Consider the following 19,991-nt stretch of genomic DNA (forward strand, 5'->3'; position numbering starts at 1 on the left):
ACCATATAGTTTAGGTTGAAACTCGTCACGCACAATAAACACAAGCTCGCCAGCTAGTTAGGTAATTTAGCTACATATGTTCCAGGCACAAATGTAACATTATCTGACCTGATGTTTTTCTTCCACCGACTTATTTATCAGCTGGGAAGCAAAAGAACGACCAAGACCCGTTGTTAGTGTGAACACAGCTTCAGTGAGAGACAACACTTATGCAACTTTTGGGTGTGAAGTCTTTCCTACTACGCATTTATTTTATCACAAAATGCAACTTTCTTGATGTGCAAAATGATCTTTTAAATGAGCAAACATCATATGTGTAATTTATAGCACAATTCAAACTGGATGAAAAAATGATGTCTCTCAGTCCTGACTACCGTACATATTTTTTCCATAATAAGGTTCGCCTCCCTGTGGTCTTAAAAGTAGTCAAAGGTTCTCCATACGGAATTCAGAGCATATCTATTGCCTCCACACAGCTCTCAACATGGAGACAGCTGAGCCAGCGGCTAGCAGCTAACGGTGCTATCAGCGCAAACAATGACAACAGCACTGAAAGCACCAACGGTGTAAACCTGAGGGAACCGGAGGCTGGGCGCTACGCTTCTGCATAGATACAGTGGGTCGGGGCAATGTTATCAGACATAACCGCTGTCTGAGCGCAGTACAAAGCAGCGGCCATGAGCTAGCCAGTGAAATTCACATGCACTAAAATGCATGAGCTGCTGGCCCACAGAGGGAGATTGACTTCATTTTCTGCTCAGGTAGCCATTAATCCACTATATCTTTAAATAGCAAATAGGGGTTTTCTGCTATATTAATGCTCTGAATACTGTATATAGAACCTTTAATAAAGTTGCAGTTATCTAAACAGAATAGACACTCTTTTGTACTCACCGACGCGGCTTTGATTTATAGCGGACGGTCCAAGACGCAAACAGTCGGGCAAACCCTTCCACACATGACCTGGAATTTCATCTAGGGTTTCCACTGTCCCTCCAATGATAGCCATGATCTGCAATACATGAAATGTGTTGTTATCAAAACGCATCAAAGCCCTGCAAAAATAATTATGCATGACATGTTGAACATCAATAGGCAATATACCAATTTTATAGATTGCAAGAAGTAGATATTTGTGTTCAGATAGGTTACCAAAAGACAGCGGGCACCAAGTCTTAATGGAGCGTTATCATGAGATAACATGAGACTACGATTAAAGTGAGTGATTAAAAAGTAGCAGAGCACTTCCTATTCATTACAAAGAATCATGACTGCATCTCAGTGAGGGAAACACACCAACTGTCTAATACTTTCCCTTGAAAGTGTTGAGGTTTTCTGCATAACACTGAAATGTTGAACCAGATTGAAACAAAATCTACTGTGACTTATCTTTTAGAGTGGTCCCGACCCACTAAAGTTCATGACAAGAGAAAGCTGAGCCTATTGGCTTCATGAAGGTTGTGACATGCAATTTGAGTTTACAGGTAGAAAGCAAATTGAAGATACTTTCCTCTGCCTTTCATAAATATAGCAAGTAAGAAGTGTAGCCTACACATGTGATATTTAGGGCTTCAACTAATAAGTACTTTCATTGTGAATTAGTTTTAAGATAAATTAAAGATGAATTGTCAGGAAACCCCAAAGATAAGTCCAGAGATAAGATAAGCACAGCGCCAAGAAAGGCTAAATGTGCTAAAATCAGCAGATAGTTATCATTTCTGCCTAAATGCATGTTGTGTAATTTACAGCAAGAGATGTGACATTTCAGATGAAATGTCTTCACAACGAATGCCAAATGATCCCATGGTTCATTTATTCATTCAAGTATTTATGTGATAGATGCAATAGTCAATGTACACCAGAATAAAAAGAAAAAAACTGACATTTGAGAAGCTTAAACTACTGAATGTAGCTTAGAAAATTATTCAAATGACTTAACAATTATCAGAAAAGTCAAGCACATTTTCTCTTGATAAATGGATCAATTAAATGAACTTTCTTGCCTTAAAAACAGACTTTTCCATTACACTGCTATGCTTTAAGACCTTGGTTTTTTGTTGTTTTTTAAAGCTGACTGACCCATGTTTGGGCTCACATGTCACACTGAATAATTACTTAAAACAATATTCCACATACCTCAACAGCGGATCTTTTGACCATAACGACTCCTACTTGATTTACTGATGAGGTATAATCTCCAAGGCAAGAATAAGGCTGACAAAGTGCAGACAATAAACCTCATTGTTAAAGATTCGTGGAGCTCGAGCTTGCATAGGCTATTCAACATCCTCTTTAAATAAAGGATCAAATGCATGAACTTTTTGCCGGGCAGTTCATTTAGGTTCATTTGATTTTTTTTCTCTCTCTCACTATAATCCACTGGAGCTGGAATTGTGATCAGACATTTTTTGAATCCCCTCCAGTTCAAGCAACAAATGGAGAGATTTCAACGTGGGTGTGTGCGTAAAAGCGGATTGTAGAGCCGTATGCCTCCATGCATCAAAAAAAAAGTTGACAAAGAAAAAAAAAAAGACCGGGTATGTAAAGCGTACAGCGCCTGAAGGATGCAGTTTATTGTTACCCTTGTAGGCACACCGTCCGCTCTCCTTAATCTTCCCGATGCCGGCTGGAGCACGGTGGCTTTTCCTTCCTCAATGTTGCCTGTCGGAGGGTGGTTTTGGGGGTTTTAGGCTACTCACACTCGTACTTACCTGCTTCATGTGACCGGGGACTTGTGATTTTTGTACCTGTTTTCAATCTGCTGAAAATGGCGGATGGAGGATTGAGTCGAAAGCCTCCTCTGTAACTCGGATCGTGGTGTGTTGTATTTGGGGAGAGGCAGCCTGTCAGACCCGCACACTCTCACAGCGATGGAGCAGTGATGTCTTTTTAGTGTGTGTGTGTGTGTGTGTGTGTGTGTAGACGACGAGGCTCCCTGGTGTCCTCTCCTGCAGGCAGTGGCTCCAGTCCTGTGCACAATGCAGCCTCACATGAAACCATGCCAATTAAGTACCTTGCTTAGATTCGTCTGTGAGCATAATGGGCCTGTAGGCTGGTGCCATCTGTGCATGCATGAATAGCTAAAGAGAACTCAATAAAAGCAGGCAAATGCAGGCTTAAAGGTGCTACTTAGTTCTCAACTTTTATTTTTTATTAAAATATATTAAATGTTTCACCCGCTGCGAGTTGTTTATTTAATAATACTCTTATTCTAAAACACCTACCAACTGATTAAAAGTGAGTAATTTACAAGTTCAAAACAAGTGAGGGGAATGTCTGAAAAATGCTGCATAAGCACAGTTTTGGTATGACTGAATTAAATTCAATTAACTCCTTATTTCACCTGGATAGTTTTAGTATCTTACTAAGTACTGCTTTCAAGGGAGTCCTACACATATTAGAAACAAACAAGACAATGAAAACGCATCAAACTGTCAAACTGTCAAATTTTTCACTCAGGAGCCAGTTTATTAGGTACACCTAGCTAAAACTGATGTAGTCTAACACAGACGTCCTGCAATCGAGCCTCCCTTCTTGAAGGTTATAATGTTCTGTTTTCGTGTTGTTTGCACTGCATGGTCCTTTTGTAGAATGTAGTTTGTGGTGCTGTTGAACTGTTTTGCATTATACAGAGAGGTGTTTCTGTTATTTAGCCTATCTCATTTATAAATATGATGGACACAATGTGTCAGTATAATGCAGTTAGCGTGGTGTACTTAATAAACTGGCAGGTCAGTGTATATGTCATTTTGCAGCAAGTCTTCAAATGGACATGAAGTTCAGCAAAAACTGTGCAATTTTTCAGCATTATGGGTACAAGGCCTCTAAATCCTCTTAAATCCTCTATCACAGTAAACAAAATATATATATTACACTATAAATGTATACATCTTGTTACAGTAGTCTACATTTTTCTATGAAGACCTGTTGACAACCAGACAGGAATGGCTGTTTTGGTCATTTACCTGACACATTAAAGTCCCGCAGAGATGTTAAAGGGATGCTGTAGCTGCCAGGTAAGAAACAGTAAAAGTAGGAAATTCTTTGATAAAGACAAATTCCAAATCTGCTCACAATATATATTATCATATTAACCAACATAGCCTCAATAGGGGAAAAACTAGAAAACTTTGTAATTGCTTTCATGAGATGGACAAAACGAAAGTCCATCTCTGTACAGCGTGTGTCCTCTGTTCTCTGCAGGTTGCAGGTGTTGATACCTGAATTAGCTTCAGTAGGATTCAGTTCCTGTTCCCACATGTCACATTGTCTCTCAAAGGCCATGCTAGGTAACCATGACTGTCATCACTATGTCTGTGGCCACTAGAGGCTGCTGTGCTACCATAAACAGCTTGTGTCCTTGTCAGGTTGAAGTCTGTGCTGGGAGGTTTGAGCGCTAGTTAGAACAGGACCGATACACTAATGTAACTGTCAGAGCAGCACTACGACTGGCTGGCTGGCTGAGTTGTAACAAATGTGAGCGGATGTGTGGTCTACGGGTTTGATTGTTCCTCTTTCTGTGGCAAACTTAAAACCTTCTCTGCACGGCGAGCAGGAGCAATCATGCAACGTGTCTCTGCATCTATTTTAGTTCTTTCTTACATAAACCTTACAGGAACAAAATGTAACACAATTCCTTCTGTTCATAAGTATGAAAGGATCTGTGTTGCAACTTCTCAAGGTGTGACCTCATGCCACATGAGGACACATAGTTCTTACTCTGAAAGTGTAGCAATCGGCACACCGGAGGGTACTCAGGGTTCTCATATCAATCGCATCTCCTGTTTTTGAGTTTCCATTTGTATTTATTTCAAAATGTACCCGTTCTTGAAAATCATATTGTGGAGCTTTCATGTACCTCAACTGCTTCTTTAGAGTCTGTAACCTCAGCGCTTGCATCTCTTAACCAGACGTGCTGATTCATGACCACCTTTTCACAAGCTTTCACCCTTACTTCTCAAGCGGTGCCACATTCCTCTACCCTTGCTCCACCCTGATGACCTTACCATGTCCACCAGGCTGACAGCTGCCCCAGGTCCTCCTGCCTTTTATGACTCCTGGTCTCCCATATGAGGGTGTCCATCAACTACTAGTGTTCTTCAACAAATCATGACGGATTCTTAAAGGATACAATACTTTAAAAAAAGTCAGGCACCTGTATGAACTGGTCATCCATTTAGCTTTTTTCAATGTAAGTAAATCTCCAGTCCTCATTTTTTGAAAGGTTATTCTCAAAAGTTCATCTGAATCCAATATGATGCTTCAGCAGTCTGAGTTAGACAGACTAAGTGGATCTCTTCCAAAGTTAGTCTTTTTTGAACAAACCGTCTATCTAAGAGGGAGTTTTGTAATTAAAATAAGATATCCACTCAGACTGCTGAAGCAACATAATAGCTTCAGACAAACTTTGGAATATCGTTTTGCACAAAATGAGGGTTGTAGATTGTGTCCCCCATAACTTCATTTGAAAGCACATCCCTCTTTGTGTTTCCTCGCTAAACTGCAGTAAGAGCAATAACAAAAAGAGGGAGTGAACAAAAAGACTAATTTTGGAAAAATATCCACTTGATTTGGCAGACTCGGGTGGCACAGGGCTCATAGGAGCTTCACGTAAACCTTCAATACATTTTAATACATACAAATAAATAAAATAAACTAAAAAAGTCTTAATTTATTTAGCACCACTAGGAGATATAATCATTACTGTAAAAGAACTGACTTAATGAATGTGGATACAGATTATTACAGGTACATCAAATTTCACATGAATATTAAAAACACGAAAACATAAATTAAGTTTATGGGTGCTAAAAAAAAAATAATAATAATAATCGGGCATTCATGACAAAAACATTAAATTCATATTTTCACAGTAAATGATGCATCCAAAGTCAGTCTTTTTTATACACAGAAGATCCAATGTTAATATTTAGTACACATCCTAAATATAGTGAATGTCAAATATAAAATGCACTTCTTATATAAACTTCTACTTGCTAATATTTGGATATTTGTAATTGTGTGTGTGATGACTGCTTTGTGTGACTGGCTTGTCTTGCAGTGAAGTTGTATGTAATTTGTTCTCACCGATACCTCCCGAATAAATCAGCTTCTACAGTATGTAGAGGCCGTAGTAACAACTGTAAATTCATAAAAGCTTCAAACATTATTCTGTTCGAGTCTTTACTCCCAAGTTTTGTAAATCTCTATTTGTTTCATAGCTCTTTAAAAAAAAAAATTAAAAAAAAAAAAAAGAAGTGCAACGATTACAATATGTTTACTATATGCGGGGGCAGTTTTGACACAGAACACAGTTCAAAGCTTTCACTTGGTACACCATGTCCCCCTCACCATCCTAAAAATATTTACTGTATGCAGGCTGAGCCGTGGACATGTAGCTGGTGCTGCAGCATGCCAAAGTGTGATTGATAGGAGGGCTCTCCGTCTCATGCAGCATGACATAACAGGAAAAGTGATAGGCCTACTTACAGCATGTAGGAGGCGTGTGCTTTTTCATACATGATTTCATGCAACTGTACTGTATGTATGCCAATGGAAATGTGCATACTGGATGTAAAGAACATTTTGTGATTAAAGGCTGGACAATGTTTGATAGAACAACCCCAAGAAAGAATATATTTACTATATCCTTCGTGACCTTTTCCTTAATAACACACGATCAAAAAAATCTCCACAAGTAAAGTTACAAGTGCATCAAAGTTTTCATCGTTCATGAATTTTCAAAATCAAAACATGATCACTCAGACATTCATAAATGTTTACACATCATGTTATCTCCATCTCAAGTAGCTAATAATCTATTTACAACAGCCATTCAACAGTTTACACCAACTCAAGACACAGCTTTATGATCAGAGGTGAAAAATACGTACTTATACTTCACTTGAGTATTTCTATTTAATCGCCAGAACAAATGTTGACATTGTACGTTTCAAACCACGGGACACGTTGAATGTAGACATTTCTAAACAAAAAAATGGTTTCATAAATACGTATCATAACAGCCTAATATCAATTTTGCAGAAATGCACAACGGCACATAGTTAAACAAGGCAACACAACTACTTGGTAAAAAAAGACAGTGATTTGTGTTGAAATAGTAACATAATAACTTTCTTACGCAACGTTACTTAACAAGCGTAAGGTTAATCATTTCTTTTGGACACAAACAGCGCTCTCCTGGGTGAAAGTCCTGTGTTTGTTTAACCCATTCACCACCCCTCCCAGCTGCCCTTAGTGGGCATTCTCCCTTGTTATACTCTTTATTATACCACCTAACTTTCAACAACGGTCACTCGATATACTACGTTATTTGTTTTGCTCATCGCTCGTTGTACTACGTCACTTGCTCTGACCAAACGCACAAACGTCGACATTCAACATAGACGTGGTTGGCAGAAACGTACAATGCCAACATGTTTACCTAGTTATTGGGCTGTTCTATTATTCTGCAAATACTTATGGATAGTGCTGAATGTTTAATCCACTGCATTTATTTGACACCTGTATGCATTTGCGTTGATTAAAGGTAACCTGGGGAGCTTTCGACCACGACTAGCGCTATGAAGCAATGTTTTTATATTTGGGTCCCCGGTTTGTTTGTAATGTGTTTGTGCACAAGGACAAGGGAAACCCGATGCACATTCCAGTCACCGGTTTCAGGTTATTCAACAGTAGGGGGTCAAAACATGCAAGGAAGAGTAGAAATGGGCCAACAATGGCAGTGAAGAAGATGACTGCCCTCCTAGCATGTAAACATGTCAACAATGCCGGATTTAAAATATCAATAAATATCTCAAGAGAACACACAATGGATTTTGGTGAGACACATCGAACAAGAAAAACTCCACAGGATGCCTTTAATCTACCTAAAAGTAAATAAAGTCATATTAGTTCAACCTCAACCAACAGGAAAATGCTGTCGAATGAATGCTATTCCTTAAAGTGTATTTGTTTCTGATGATACTTCCATATTTCTCATAAAGTAAAATATGAAATGGACCTCAGAGTATTTCACATCTTACTAAAGATATGTATACCTCCTCCACCACTGGTTTCCATTATTATAGTGGCTTTCTGGCTATCCACACCGCGGATCTTTTTCTTCTCGGTACTTCAGTTCATCCACAAGTCATCAAACAGCTATTTCATTTGTTGATTAAATCTTTACTCCGGTGTCCTAAAACAGGAGAAATAAGTGTAAGTTTATAGTTTATATATACAGTTTATTTTAAGCTACTTAATCATTAACTATGGATTCAAACAAATTAAACTTTGTCACAATTGTTGTACTCACTTGCATTCAGCGCAGTTTGTTGTATACAGTACTCCCGACAAACCCGATGATGATAAAGGACATCAGTGTGAAGAATGCTGCACCGAGCACTGCCCCTCTTTTCACCAGAGCTGGAAGACCAGAACCATTAGTGAGCTTTCAAGCAAACATCAACATGTCCTCACAACACTGGTTGTACCCCGAGGGATTAGTTAAGGCTTTTTCACACGTTAAATTTCACTAAAATTGGTAATAATTACATCCTTTACATCATAGTGAAGTATTGATTAAAACTGTTTTACATATAGCTCAGTATTGTATTCTTACCAACAGGTTCTTCTTCCATCAATATAGCTGCAGCTTTAAAATGTCTGCTGTCTGTCTTCTTGCTGATACCATTACCACCTTCCAGAGGAGCAGGAACAATTTTTGCCTCAGAGACAGCGAGGGCAGAAGGAGCTTTGACAGCTTCAATCGGCGATTCAGTTAAGATCTCTGTTGCAGCATGAGCCTCGGTTGCAGCTTCTGGGATTTCCACTCCTGGATCCATTGCTGTTTCTATGGTGTCATTCTCAGAGGGGGTCTCAGTGACAGGTGTGAGCAGTATATCTGCATCGCTGTCACCTGCTGTGGCCTCTTCCAGGGCAGTTTCCTGCATATCTGATGGGACAACGTCTTCTTCTGTGCTGTCCTCTTCTGTATCTTCCAGGGGGATGATGAGGATTGGGTCTTCTGGAGCTGGTTCTTCGCTGGTAGGTTCCACAAGAACAATGACAGCAGGTTCTTCCAGGGCTGGTGCTGTTTCCTCTGCAGCCGGTTCCACTTGACCTTCTTCTTCTGTGTCAATGACAACAGATTCCTCTTCTTTTGGTGCACCAGGGAGAGGTTCTTCAATCGTAGCAGGGTCCTTTTCTGGGACTATTGGCACAGGCACCTCTGTAGCTTCTTCTTCTGCATATTCCTCTGTAGCTCCATCTTCTGGTGCTTCTGGGGAAACTTTGGGGATTGATTGTTCTATAACTTGTCTCAGCTCCGGCTCCTCTTCAGCTGGATCCAAAGGGACAACGATAACCGGTTCTTCTGGGGCCGACTCTTGTGATGATGTTGGTTCTATAGCAGGTTCAACTTGATCTCCCTTTTCGGTCTCAGGCTCTACAGGAATAAGGGCAACAGATTCCTCTTCTTCTAACATACTGGGAAGAGCATTTTCATCCAGGACCACTGGGGCAGCTGCTTCTTCTTTGTTTGCATGCTTGTCTGGAGCTTCCTCCTCCTTTGTTTCTGAAGAAATGATCAAGACTGTTTCCTCTTGTTCCAGCTCCTGTTCAGAAGGTTCTACAGGAACAAAAACAGCGGGTTCCTCTGGGGCTGACTCCTCTGCAGCAGGTTCCCATTGACCTGCCTCTTCTGTCTCAAGTTCTGCAGGAACTAGGACAACAGATTCCTCTTCTTCTGGCATTTTAGGAAGAGCAGCAGGTTCTACTTGAGTTTTGTCATCAGGGACAATAAGTAAAGGTTCTTCTGAAACCACCACAGGAATGATAGGGATTGGTACTGCTGGAACTGGATCCTCTGGGGATTCATTTTCCATAGCAACAGCAGTTTCTTCTGCTGCATTGTCCTCTGGAATGACCACAATCAGTGATTCTGGAGCTCCATCCTCCACAGAATGCTGTTCACTCTCAACAGCAACAGCCGGGACAATGTCGTCTGTAGTTTCATCTGGAGATGACTCTGCAAAGGCAGAGACAGTTTCATCCTCTGGAGATTCTTGGGGAGCTCCAGCCAAAGGATCACCAACATCATCAGTGTCATCAGAGACCTGATCTTCACTGGAAATTGGTTCTGGTTCTTTTGCAATAATCGAAATGTCTTCTTCAGCAGGTGCTTCCTCAGGAGATGGAGTTGCTTCACCTGCAACAGCTGGAGGGAGTTTCTCATGAACTGGTTCTTTTTCCTCTATCAAGTGACTGTGGTCTTCAGTTACTGGTGCAGGTTCCTCTGGTCCTGGTTGAGGCGCCTGAACAACTTTGGCAGCTGCAATAGAGGTTAGAGCCTCAGAAAGAGCTTAAGCTGGTTCTCCAGTGGTTTAACAGTACAGCCATTTGGTATGTTCTAGTCTGACAACAAAGGAACCCTCATTTACCTAAAACATATTTGAATAAATATCTTTTACATTTGATTAACTTAATTTATATATATTTCTATTCTCACATTTTTATATTCTTTTATCGTTCCTATACAATATAATATTAACTAAAGTTACCCATTAAAGCTTACTTTTGTTTTGCTAAAATGGTCCAAACGAGCTCAATTTAATACCTCGCAGTTTGGACACTTGAATTCTGAAAAAGTCTGAGGTTAAGTAAAAGTGTAGCGGTTTTCCATAAAGTAACCCCCCCCCCCCCCCCCCAGCACACTATAGCTCTGAACGATGGCTGATTATGTTACAATTAATCTGCAGTGACCCGATACAAACGGGGTGTGTAGGGATCCAAATTTAGTTCAAATGTCTCACAGGGGAGCATGCTAACAGTAGCAAGTGAGTCATTGAACAGGCAATGAAAGTATTTCAAGAAGTTTGGTTGTTCGTCACATCTATGAATGCAGTCGGGCACGGGAGTTTTATACTTGATTTATGAGGTGGACCGAGGTCATTTTCTAAACTGAATGCGTGTTTTTTTTATTCCTCACAGCTAGAAAATATTCTGTCTTAGATTCTGTTGACTCAGTCTACCTTTTATGCAACACCAAATATGGGTTTACCTTTTTAAACAATATATTTACATACTTCTGTAACATATTTCTGAATTAAGTTGGCACATTCAGTGTATTCTGACATTCATTTAAATGAAGAAATATTCATAAACTGTAATTTCAGCAATTACAACTGAGAAACTATATGAATAAGAATTCAATTGACAAGTTAGATTTACTCAGACTGCAATAATATGCAACATTGAGATACTATTATAGTATTAGTATTTTCAATGTATGTAGCCTGATGTATGATTTTGAAGTGCAAAATATTTGAACAGCCTATAGTATTTTATGAAGCCTACATTATTTTCCAGAGAGGTAGCTGTGCAATGATTTAAATTGATCTAGAACCTTTTAATGTCTGATAATTGTGATCATGCGCAAAGAGAAGAGAAGCATGTAAAGTGTCAGTGTGGACGCATGTTGTGAGGTGACACACCATATGGAAATACTGGGAGGGTAAAATAAGAAACATACTGAGAGATACGGTCACATGGACTTCTTCAACAAGACTACACCAGCTGTTCCTTATCCTTAATGAAAGGCCCGACTGTTTGAATACTTTAACACACTTAATGACTGATCTGTGCGTTACTATTTGAGTTTTTTAAGAAGTTATTCAGAGGAGTTGCTGTAATGGTGACAGATATTTAAGTGAAACGAAAGATAAGCCACCTCCATGCTCTGGTGTTGGACAACCACCACATATGCCGAGGCTGAAACATCATCCTGCGATGTCATATTGATGGAAGTCTTCAGGAACAAAGCTCAAACAGCACATTATTCCACAGTGAAGTTACCATATTTTATTTCTTTAAGTGCCATTCATGCATATTGGGGAAGGGGGCGGGGTGGGCGGTGGTATCGACAATTCTAATAACACGAGTTATTTTACAGCACTAAACGAATACAAAGAGTAGCTGTGTCACCTCATTGGACAACAAAAGTAATAAACCGTGCAATAAACAAAAAGGACAAATAGGAGAAATAAAATACAAGAAATGACAAAGACGAAATCAAACAAAACAGAAAAATAAAACACAAACCAAATATATATTATCAACACTGAAACACTGAATGTAGAACCATAGTACAGGTAAAAGGTAGTGTCACACAAAAAGCAAACGCATTTTCATCACATATATACAATATAGATATATACATACTGTCACCCTCTGATTGGACAATAACAAAATACTCTATTCTTTTTGCTCCTGTCTTTTGTGAATAAGACCCACCCCCAGCCTTGATACCCCACCCCCAAGAGGAAAAAAGGGATGATTGAAAAGACATATATGTACAAGCACAACAACACACCAGCACTGAATAAAATAGGCCCCAATCAGCAGTACTTGTTGGCAGTTCTCTCCCATATCGTAACAAGGCTTTTTTTTTTTTTTTTTTGTAAATCTTTTCATCTTTTTTTCTCCCAATGATAGTAATCTCTCTGGCAGGTACATGTCCAACGGTATTTAAAAACTTAAATTGTTTTTTGAAAAATAACTCACACAAGCAAACACACACACACACATACAGACATACTAAAAAATTGTGATTGTGATCCAGTCATTGTCTTCACCTTTTTCCCTTTTAGTCACATCTATTAGTTTTCCCAATGGGCTGCTGTGCTCAAATAGTAGCTTGTGTGTTCACGAGCTTCACCTGGAAGAACTGAAACGCGCTTCACTTTCACACCAACCAAGGACTCACAGGAACGCTCTCTGTTGCAGGTCCATTAGAGTCCTAACGAAAGCCCACTGAAGCCTTTTCACTGCTGCCTTCAGCCGCAGTCCTTTGGCCCACGCTCACCTAAAAGAGTCATGATTTGGGTCACTTAACGGACTAAGAATTCGGTCTGAGCACTAATTAAGAAATTATGGCAGTTGAACAAAACTTTTAAAAAGTCATAGTTGAAATCCACAGGCGAGGAAATCCTCCACATGCAGCGGACGCTTGATATACAAAGACAGCAAAACGGAGCAGACAGAAGCGGGTGTGGACAGGTATGATTGGCAGGAAAATGTAAAAAACGAACGGCAGTGTAATCAGTTGAAAGAAGATAACTTGACTTCATCTGCACAGTGCAGCTGTGGACGGTTTATCAGAAGCACTGCAGTATAAAACTGGGCGGGGCTTTAGTTTCAAAGAACCATGTGAGACTTGAACGGGCCTTTTCTAACAATAACGAAAGACTTTATATATAATGTAATATAAAATAAAATAAAAAGAGTCCATGATTGTCATACAAATATGAATTCAAAACTACGGTGACCACTGGAGTCCATGGTTGCTAAACTATCCTAAAGGTGTAGTTTGACATATAGTGAAACACACCTCAGAGGCAGATACCACGCTCACACGTCTGTACGGTTAGTGTGAAGCTACAGCCACAACACGTTTAGCTTAGCACAAAGACGGGAAACAGGAGGAAACAGTTCCAGCACCAATAAAGTTAATTCATTAACATGTTATATCTTAAGTGAGCGACTCCACCTGGCCAAGAAAGTCACAGAACCTTAACACGCTTAAGGTTATTGTACGGATAAAAATAATGAACATACAGCATGTTGATTAGTGAGCTTTAGAGGGGCTTGCAGGCAGAATTTGTCACCTTTTAATAAAGCCACGTTTCCCCGTGTCCAGGCGTTTATGCTAACGGACACCTTGCTGTAGCTGCATACTCACACACAGGAGTGGTATCAATCCTCTCATCTAACTCTTGGCATGGAAGCAAATAAGCGTATTTCCCAAAATGTTGAACTATCCCTTTAAACAAGGACACAAGTGTTACAGATGCAAAGCACCATACACAGTTCAGCAGTACTGAAGAGGGGAGAAATGATTGAATAAATGAAACGAGCGAGCATGTGAGCGACCAGCTTTTGAGCGCGAGGAAGTGCTTTGCATCTTAAAAAACGGTTCAGATCAACAGAAGAGTGCAAAGGGCTTTTTTTTCCTTCTCCCAACAGAATGTCTCTGAAGTTCAGCACCTGTCTGACTGAGGAGCCACTCGTTACAGGGTTCCAGAACCGCTGATCTCCCTGTTCTGTGCTTCTCAAATCTAGTCTTCGATCACTGTGTGCATCTGCTTTTTGTGCTCATAGATAGCATAGAGATGAATGCAGCAATCAATCAGAGCCCTAAAATTACAAGAAAACCAGAACACACACACACACACACACACACGCACGCTCCATTTGTTCAAAACACACACATTGTATGAGTCACATTTCTCATTCCGTTATGATTGTATAATAGCAAAATCTGACGCTATCCAACTATCACAACAAAACATTGGGCAGTTAAAAAGAAAAGAATCATATCTTTGTAATTTAAAAGTCAGAAGTGACAATAAACACCGAGTGTAGCATCGAAAACTCACTTTGATGTACAACAGACTGCAACTCATTCTACAGATCAAAGACTTGTACAGTAAAACTGGTGCTTTTTCCCCCCCCGTTTCAAATGGAAACAACGTCTGATGCATATCCTATTGATCATTAATCAAAGTATTGGGACATTACTTTTTGTTATTTTAATACAATTTAACATAATTAGTCTACTAGCAATGTTTCAAGTCAGTGAGGTGGAAACCATAACTGTAAAAATTGCATACAGGCTCTTGATGTTTTACTTTTTACTATCACATTATTAACATGTTTGCATACAATTTAAAGTCAAATTGTTTAAGGAGCGATGGCATGCTGGGAGATAAGCTTCTCAGCTTTGTTGCGGAGACGATCAATACCACGCTGACGTCTGGAACATCCAGCCCGGCTCCGTCAGCCTAAAAGCACCTCGGACGCTCACTGATGAACACGTTACGTCTGCAGGACGTCAATGCAACCAGCACAGAACTCCTGTTCAACACCAGTTGAAAGTGTTGATCAGAGAGCTGTAGAGGGTCACCTTCGGACAGAGAAAGGCAGTTTCATATTTACCATACAATCTTCTCAACTCCCAAAATGTAAACCTAAACCTTCAATGACACTAAAACCTGCTGACTTGGAGCATCAATTTGAACAAAAACCTGGATTGTTGAGGCAAATAACAATATTTGAAAGTTTAAAAAGATCAGATGACGATCTATCGGCCAATATTTGTTTAACATTGAAGTTTCTCTAAAGTTGTGACAATGACGCGTGCTGACGCGTGACAGACTGTGTAATAGAAACTGTTTATCTCAAACACATCTTTGACATTTGACCATTTATTCTTCCTTATTAGCCGACACATGCAGATATAGTGGTGATATGCTGACCAGCCGGTAACACTAATCAGACTCTATTACAGATGATTTCATTGGCTCTAAAGGAAGGGGCTTGTTCAATGATCAATAGGCTGCTCACCGAGAATGTACGACGCCGTTTACGACTAGCTTGAAAATGTGACTTTGTTTAGTGCTTCACGTTCCAACAGCTTCTGATTGGTGAAGCAGTTATTAACCGACATGATGCACACAGAGGACCAACGCCTCCGGTTACTTTGGGCTGAATGAATTTAAAAAGACAAGAAATGCTTTCACCTTCCTCTCACACTCATCGTATTCACTTGGCTTGAAGTGCTTGAGACAGAGAAGTAAGAACAGAAAAAAAAAAGGTTGCTGTACTCCCAGAACGAGTCTGTTGCAGTGAGCCTGATCACATCGGTTGGCTATGAAAACAGATTACGATACTTTCCGTGATCTCTCCCTCTCACTTTCTCTCTTTGTTTAATATCAAGCCTGCTTAAACATTTAACACCCTGTTCAAAGTTATTGTAAACCTTACTTCACCTACCAATCCAGCCACAGTGGGGCCCACTTACTCCCAAAAGTGACCAACGAGCACCATCACATTACTCACAGAGACGGCCTGTGTTTCTTTAAAAACAAAAAAATAAAAATAAAATCTTTTTTCATTTCTTTTTTTTCTTTTTTTTTTAAAGAGAGATAAACTCATCCAAGAGGCAGCTGAGGCCAATGTCAACACGAGAATAATTACAAGCTGAACACGTCGCTCAAATCACATAACAGTTACGGAGCAGGGGGTCAGGGGTCGGGGGGGGGGGGGGGGGAGAGAGGGGGACGGACTTTGGAAGGCTGCTGGCTGGCTGGGGACGGGCAGAGGGCTGGCTGAGGAGCTGAGGAGCATGTGGTTTGGACGAGAATGTGTTCTACTTGTCTCGACAAGTACATAAGCAATCGCTTTAACATGTCCGACTAAATATGATTGTCTTCAAAGTAACATTTTCTAGTTATGTTTTGCTTTTGTAAAAATGTCAGGACTCTGAAGTCTGTCTTTCTCCAAAGCTTGTCAAATGTCCCTTCTGCACTCCACCCCACAGTGGCCTCCTCCTCCTGCAGCCTTTCAGCTCAGCCTGGCTTCCTCTGGCTTCCACCTCCTCTCCTCGCTCCCTTTCGCTTTGCAAAAGGAGGTCTAGGGGCTAGACAATGGAGTCCCAATCAAAGTCATCCTGGATGTCATCAGCTGGCATGCGATGCATCTGGAAGTTTCTGGTAGGTATCATGTGCTGCTGGTTCATCTGTGCATGGTGTCCTGGAGAGAGAACAGACAGAGTCAGATCCACCCAGCTGTTAAGCTTTGCTAAGGCAAAAAGCTGGATTTAGTGAGTTTATTCATAAAAACGTGAATATAAGTTTTCATAATGTGCTGCAAGTAATGATGTTAATCATGTCTTTCTCTGTGTCTTCTTGTCACCTGTCATCGTGGGTCCTGTGCTGCTCATGGGGGGCATGTGTGGATATCCTGGCGGACCCATCATGGACATGTTCTGTCTGGTGTCCATGTAGAGATTTCCTGAAGAGACAATCGGAACAAGACTATATTTTAATCCTCAGTTAAACCAGGAAATGCACCTCTTGAACTCAAGTAATGCATCTGATATACAGTCGCTACCCACAGGTGAAACATCGTGGTCTATACTATTATCTACATGGCTGGATCATGATTTGTCTTTTAGCTACAGTGTATTTATTACCTGTGGCTCCCCTCAAACAGAAACACGAGTGTGAGAGTAACTCACAGGGTTTGTTTATTTTTATTTATCGTGTTTATTTTTTCAGACATTACTCTTATCTTTTGTTTTTTTCCCTGATGAATTACAGAATAATTTGATCTCTTCAGGCCTGATAAAATAAACAAATCATTATGTGGTTGAACTGGTTACAACTGGTAGACATGTGCAGCCTGTAATGGAGGGTTGCAAGTAGACGTTGTTTAATTTTAAGGGGTCACAAGCCTAAAAGGTTGTGAATCACTGGCATGAACGGCAAGCAGAGGTCATGTGCAAAAAGACACTTAAAAAGGCACTTAGAGAGGGAACTGTAGGTGAGATCAATTCATCAGACAATGGACTCGTGTATTCATTATTTCAACCTTTTTTTGCAGTTGTTTTGAAGTTCTATATACTGTAAAATACTATTTTCCTCGGAAAAAAACCCAGATAAAATGCCTACATCTTTGCAGATGCATTGGTTATTTAGAGGCAGAGAAACAGCTGCTCTCCTAATGATGATGAACTACACACATTCAATCAAACATAGGGTTAAGGAGCGGGAGTTTAACCTGCGTTGAGGTGCTGGCTGGGTTTGCTGGGGTGCATGGAGCCATGACAAACAGTAGGCTGCACCGCCCCTTGTGGCTGGATTACGCCGGTGCGGGCAAAGAACTGGTTGATGGACGAGCAGAGGTCGGCGATCTGGGTGGGTTCCAGGGTCCAATTGTTCAACTCCGCTTGCCTCATACTCTCTCTCAATCCTAAGGGCCACACAACACAGATTTGTCGACAACCAGAGTTAGCATCAGAGCTAGTGACGGTATCCGTCTGCACTAAAACACCTTTGTGACAATGAAATGTATGAAACTGCACCAGCCGACTGTTTGAAGAATATAAATTTAGTAAATGAGAAACTAATTAACAAAGACAAGGATAAACTTTGGTTGCAATATATATTCATTATGTCAGTAACCTTCAGTGGGTGATATTTAAAAAACATCCTACCTTGCAATCCTAGACTGTAATTGGATAAACTGACCTGCTGAGCTCAGTGTTTTGGTAATTAAACTTGAAGGCAGTGTTATTTAATTGAAGAGCGCAGTTTAATTAAACTCGTAATCAACTCCACAGTGTCAACACTTCAGCACTCAATCAAAAGCTGGGGCAGTACTGTGCTGTCAGCTCCTGCCTTTAAATCTTTTGTTTCTTCTGTCATCTAGAAAAATCTCAATCTGGAGAACAAATAAATCAAATACATTACATTACTATTATTCGTTTGATATTTGTGTCCAAACCGCACCTTGGAAAGGTGAAAGGTCAACATCAGCCCAGTTATAGCTGCTAGCAATACGACAGCTTTCTTTCAGTGCATCCAGATTTGGGTACCAGTCAGACAGTAAACCTGCAACACACACACAGCACACTATCTGTAACATTTCAAGATAAGAGACTTGAAGGATAACGAGAATTTTGGTCTCGACACCGAGATCACTCTTGGGGGACAAATACAGATTTACTCCGAATTACATAATTTACGGACAACTGCACAATAATTGCTGCTGTAATTGTTACAAACTGTGGTTCAGGTAATAAAGGCCAGATGATGCATTTTCATTGTCGTCACATTTTTTTGTAGCTGTGCAGGCAGTCGTGTCGCCGAATGAATGAGGAGGCAGCACCAAATAGAACAGGTGATCAGGCTCTAGAACAGTTAAGCTCTGTGTTGTGACCACTAGGAGGAGCCAGTCCACCCTGTAACAGCTGCTGGAGTCACTGGATGCAGCATTGCTTTGTTCTCACAACAGCACAGATAATAAATCAGGTGATGATTTACTGTTCAGCACCTTTACATTTCCATAGCACATAACAATTTCTAAACGCTTTACGACTAAAAATGACAATGATACAAAAAACCATACGCAGCTGTTGTCTCTGCTGACATGTGTCTGAGTGATGGAGATGAGGAGGAGAGAACAACACGGCGGAGACAATGACTGACAGAGGGTCTTACCTGGGTTGCATGCCATCTGTTGCTGGGTAGGATGGGGCTGGTGGGAGAGGCTCTGGTGCGGCTGTCCGTGTTGCTGCGGGTGCTGGCTGTGCTGCGTGTGTTGGGAGGGGTGCGCCGTGTGTTGCTGTGGGTGCTGGCCGTGGGGCGGGTGCTGCGATGGGTGCTGCCCGTGCTGGGAGTGCGCAGCGTGTTGCGGGTGCTGACTGTGTTGGCTGTGCTGGGCGTGTTGGTTGTGGGGGCCGCCGTGCTGCGGGAGGTGCTGCGCGTGGGGGGAGCCGTGGCCAGGGTGGGCTTGGGCCGGATGGGACAGGGGCACCTGGCCACTGTTGGCGGGGTGGCTGTTGGGTTGGTTGTTTGACAGGCTGTTCTGAGTGCTAATGGTGCCACTGGGGGAGTGCTGATAGGAGCAGGAGGTGTGGGACTGCTGGGAGGAATCTGACGGTATGCCCATCAGGCCTGGGAAACAAAACACACCAACACAAAGCTCTTAATAGTGCGGTAACAGATAGTCGGTAACAGATATGTCGATCGACAGACAACTATGATTATCAACAGTTTTGATCATTGATAGTGCTGCAACTGACCTTTTAATGTTGATTAAATTGGCAATTATTTTTCTAATTTCTCAATAAGTCGATTTGTCTAATAAACAGTTTTTTCCGTCTTTAAACGTTTTTTTTTTGTATCGATATAAAATAAGCAAAAAAATCTGCAAATTCTTACACTGAACAAGCTAATGGTCTCAAATGATTATTCAACCATAAAATTGTTGCAGATTGTTTTTCTGGAAAAAAAGCCTCTTGTTTGCAACACTATTCAATTTTGTTTCTTCTCATTGTAAATGGAAGATATTTGGGTTTTGGATTAAAGAAAAAGACATTTGCAAACGTCACCTCTGGGAATCATTGAGTCTAAAAGTAATTGATT

At 40.7% G+C, this 19,991-nt stretch overlaps 2 protein-coding genes across 4 annotated transcripts in view; both read right to left on the reverse strand.

Moving 5' to 3' along the window:
• Window positions 1–1,729: 1,729 nt before the first annotated feature.
• LOC142970746 (uncharacterized) lies at window positions 1,730–16,188 on the reverse strand. Its single transcript, XM_076111167.1, has 2 exons — window positions 16,128–16,188; window positions 1,730–10,363 (listed from the first exon to the last, which is right to left on the reverse strand). Exons 1-2 carry the CDS (start codon window positions 16,186–16,188, stop codon window positions 8,595–8,597), a joined length of 1,830 nt encoding a protein of 609 aa, XP_075967282.1. The 3' UTR covers window positions 1,730–8,594.
• Window positions 11,837–19,991, reverse strand: part of foxj3 (forkhead box J3) — a 69,306-nt gene continuing 61,151 nt past the window's right edge. For 2 of the 3 annotated variants that reach the window (XM_076111178.1, XM_076111179.1), the window contains exons 8-12: window positions 19,065–19,520; window positions 18,354–18,455; window positions 17,623–17,814; window positions 16,756–16,854; window positions 11,837–16,593 (exon numbers count right to left, since the gene is read on the reverse strand). In XM_076111178.1, the coding sequence (XP_075967293.1) occupies window positions 16,481–16,593; window positions 16,756–16,854; window positions 17,623–17,814; window positions 18,354–18,455; window positions 19,065–19,520 (962 nt within the window). In that variant the 3' untranslated portion in view covers window positions 11,837–16,480. The remainder of the gene's footprint in view (window positions 16,594–16,755; window positions 16,855–17,622; window positions 17,815–18,353; window positions 18,456–19,064; window positions 19,521–19,991) is intronic. The other variant, XM_076111181.1, reaches the window with a different exon arrangement.

This window comes from Anarhichas minor, unplaced genomic scaffold (genome assembly GCF_050575085.1).
Source record: "Anarhichas minor isolate MPS153535 unplaced genomic scaffold, ASM5057508v1 ptg000043l, whole genome shotgun sequence".
NCBI lineage: Eukaryota > Metazoa > Chordata > Actinopteri > Perciformes > Anarhichadidae > Anarhichas > Anarhichas minor.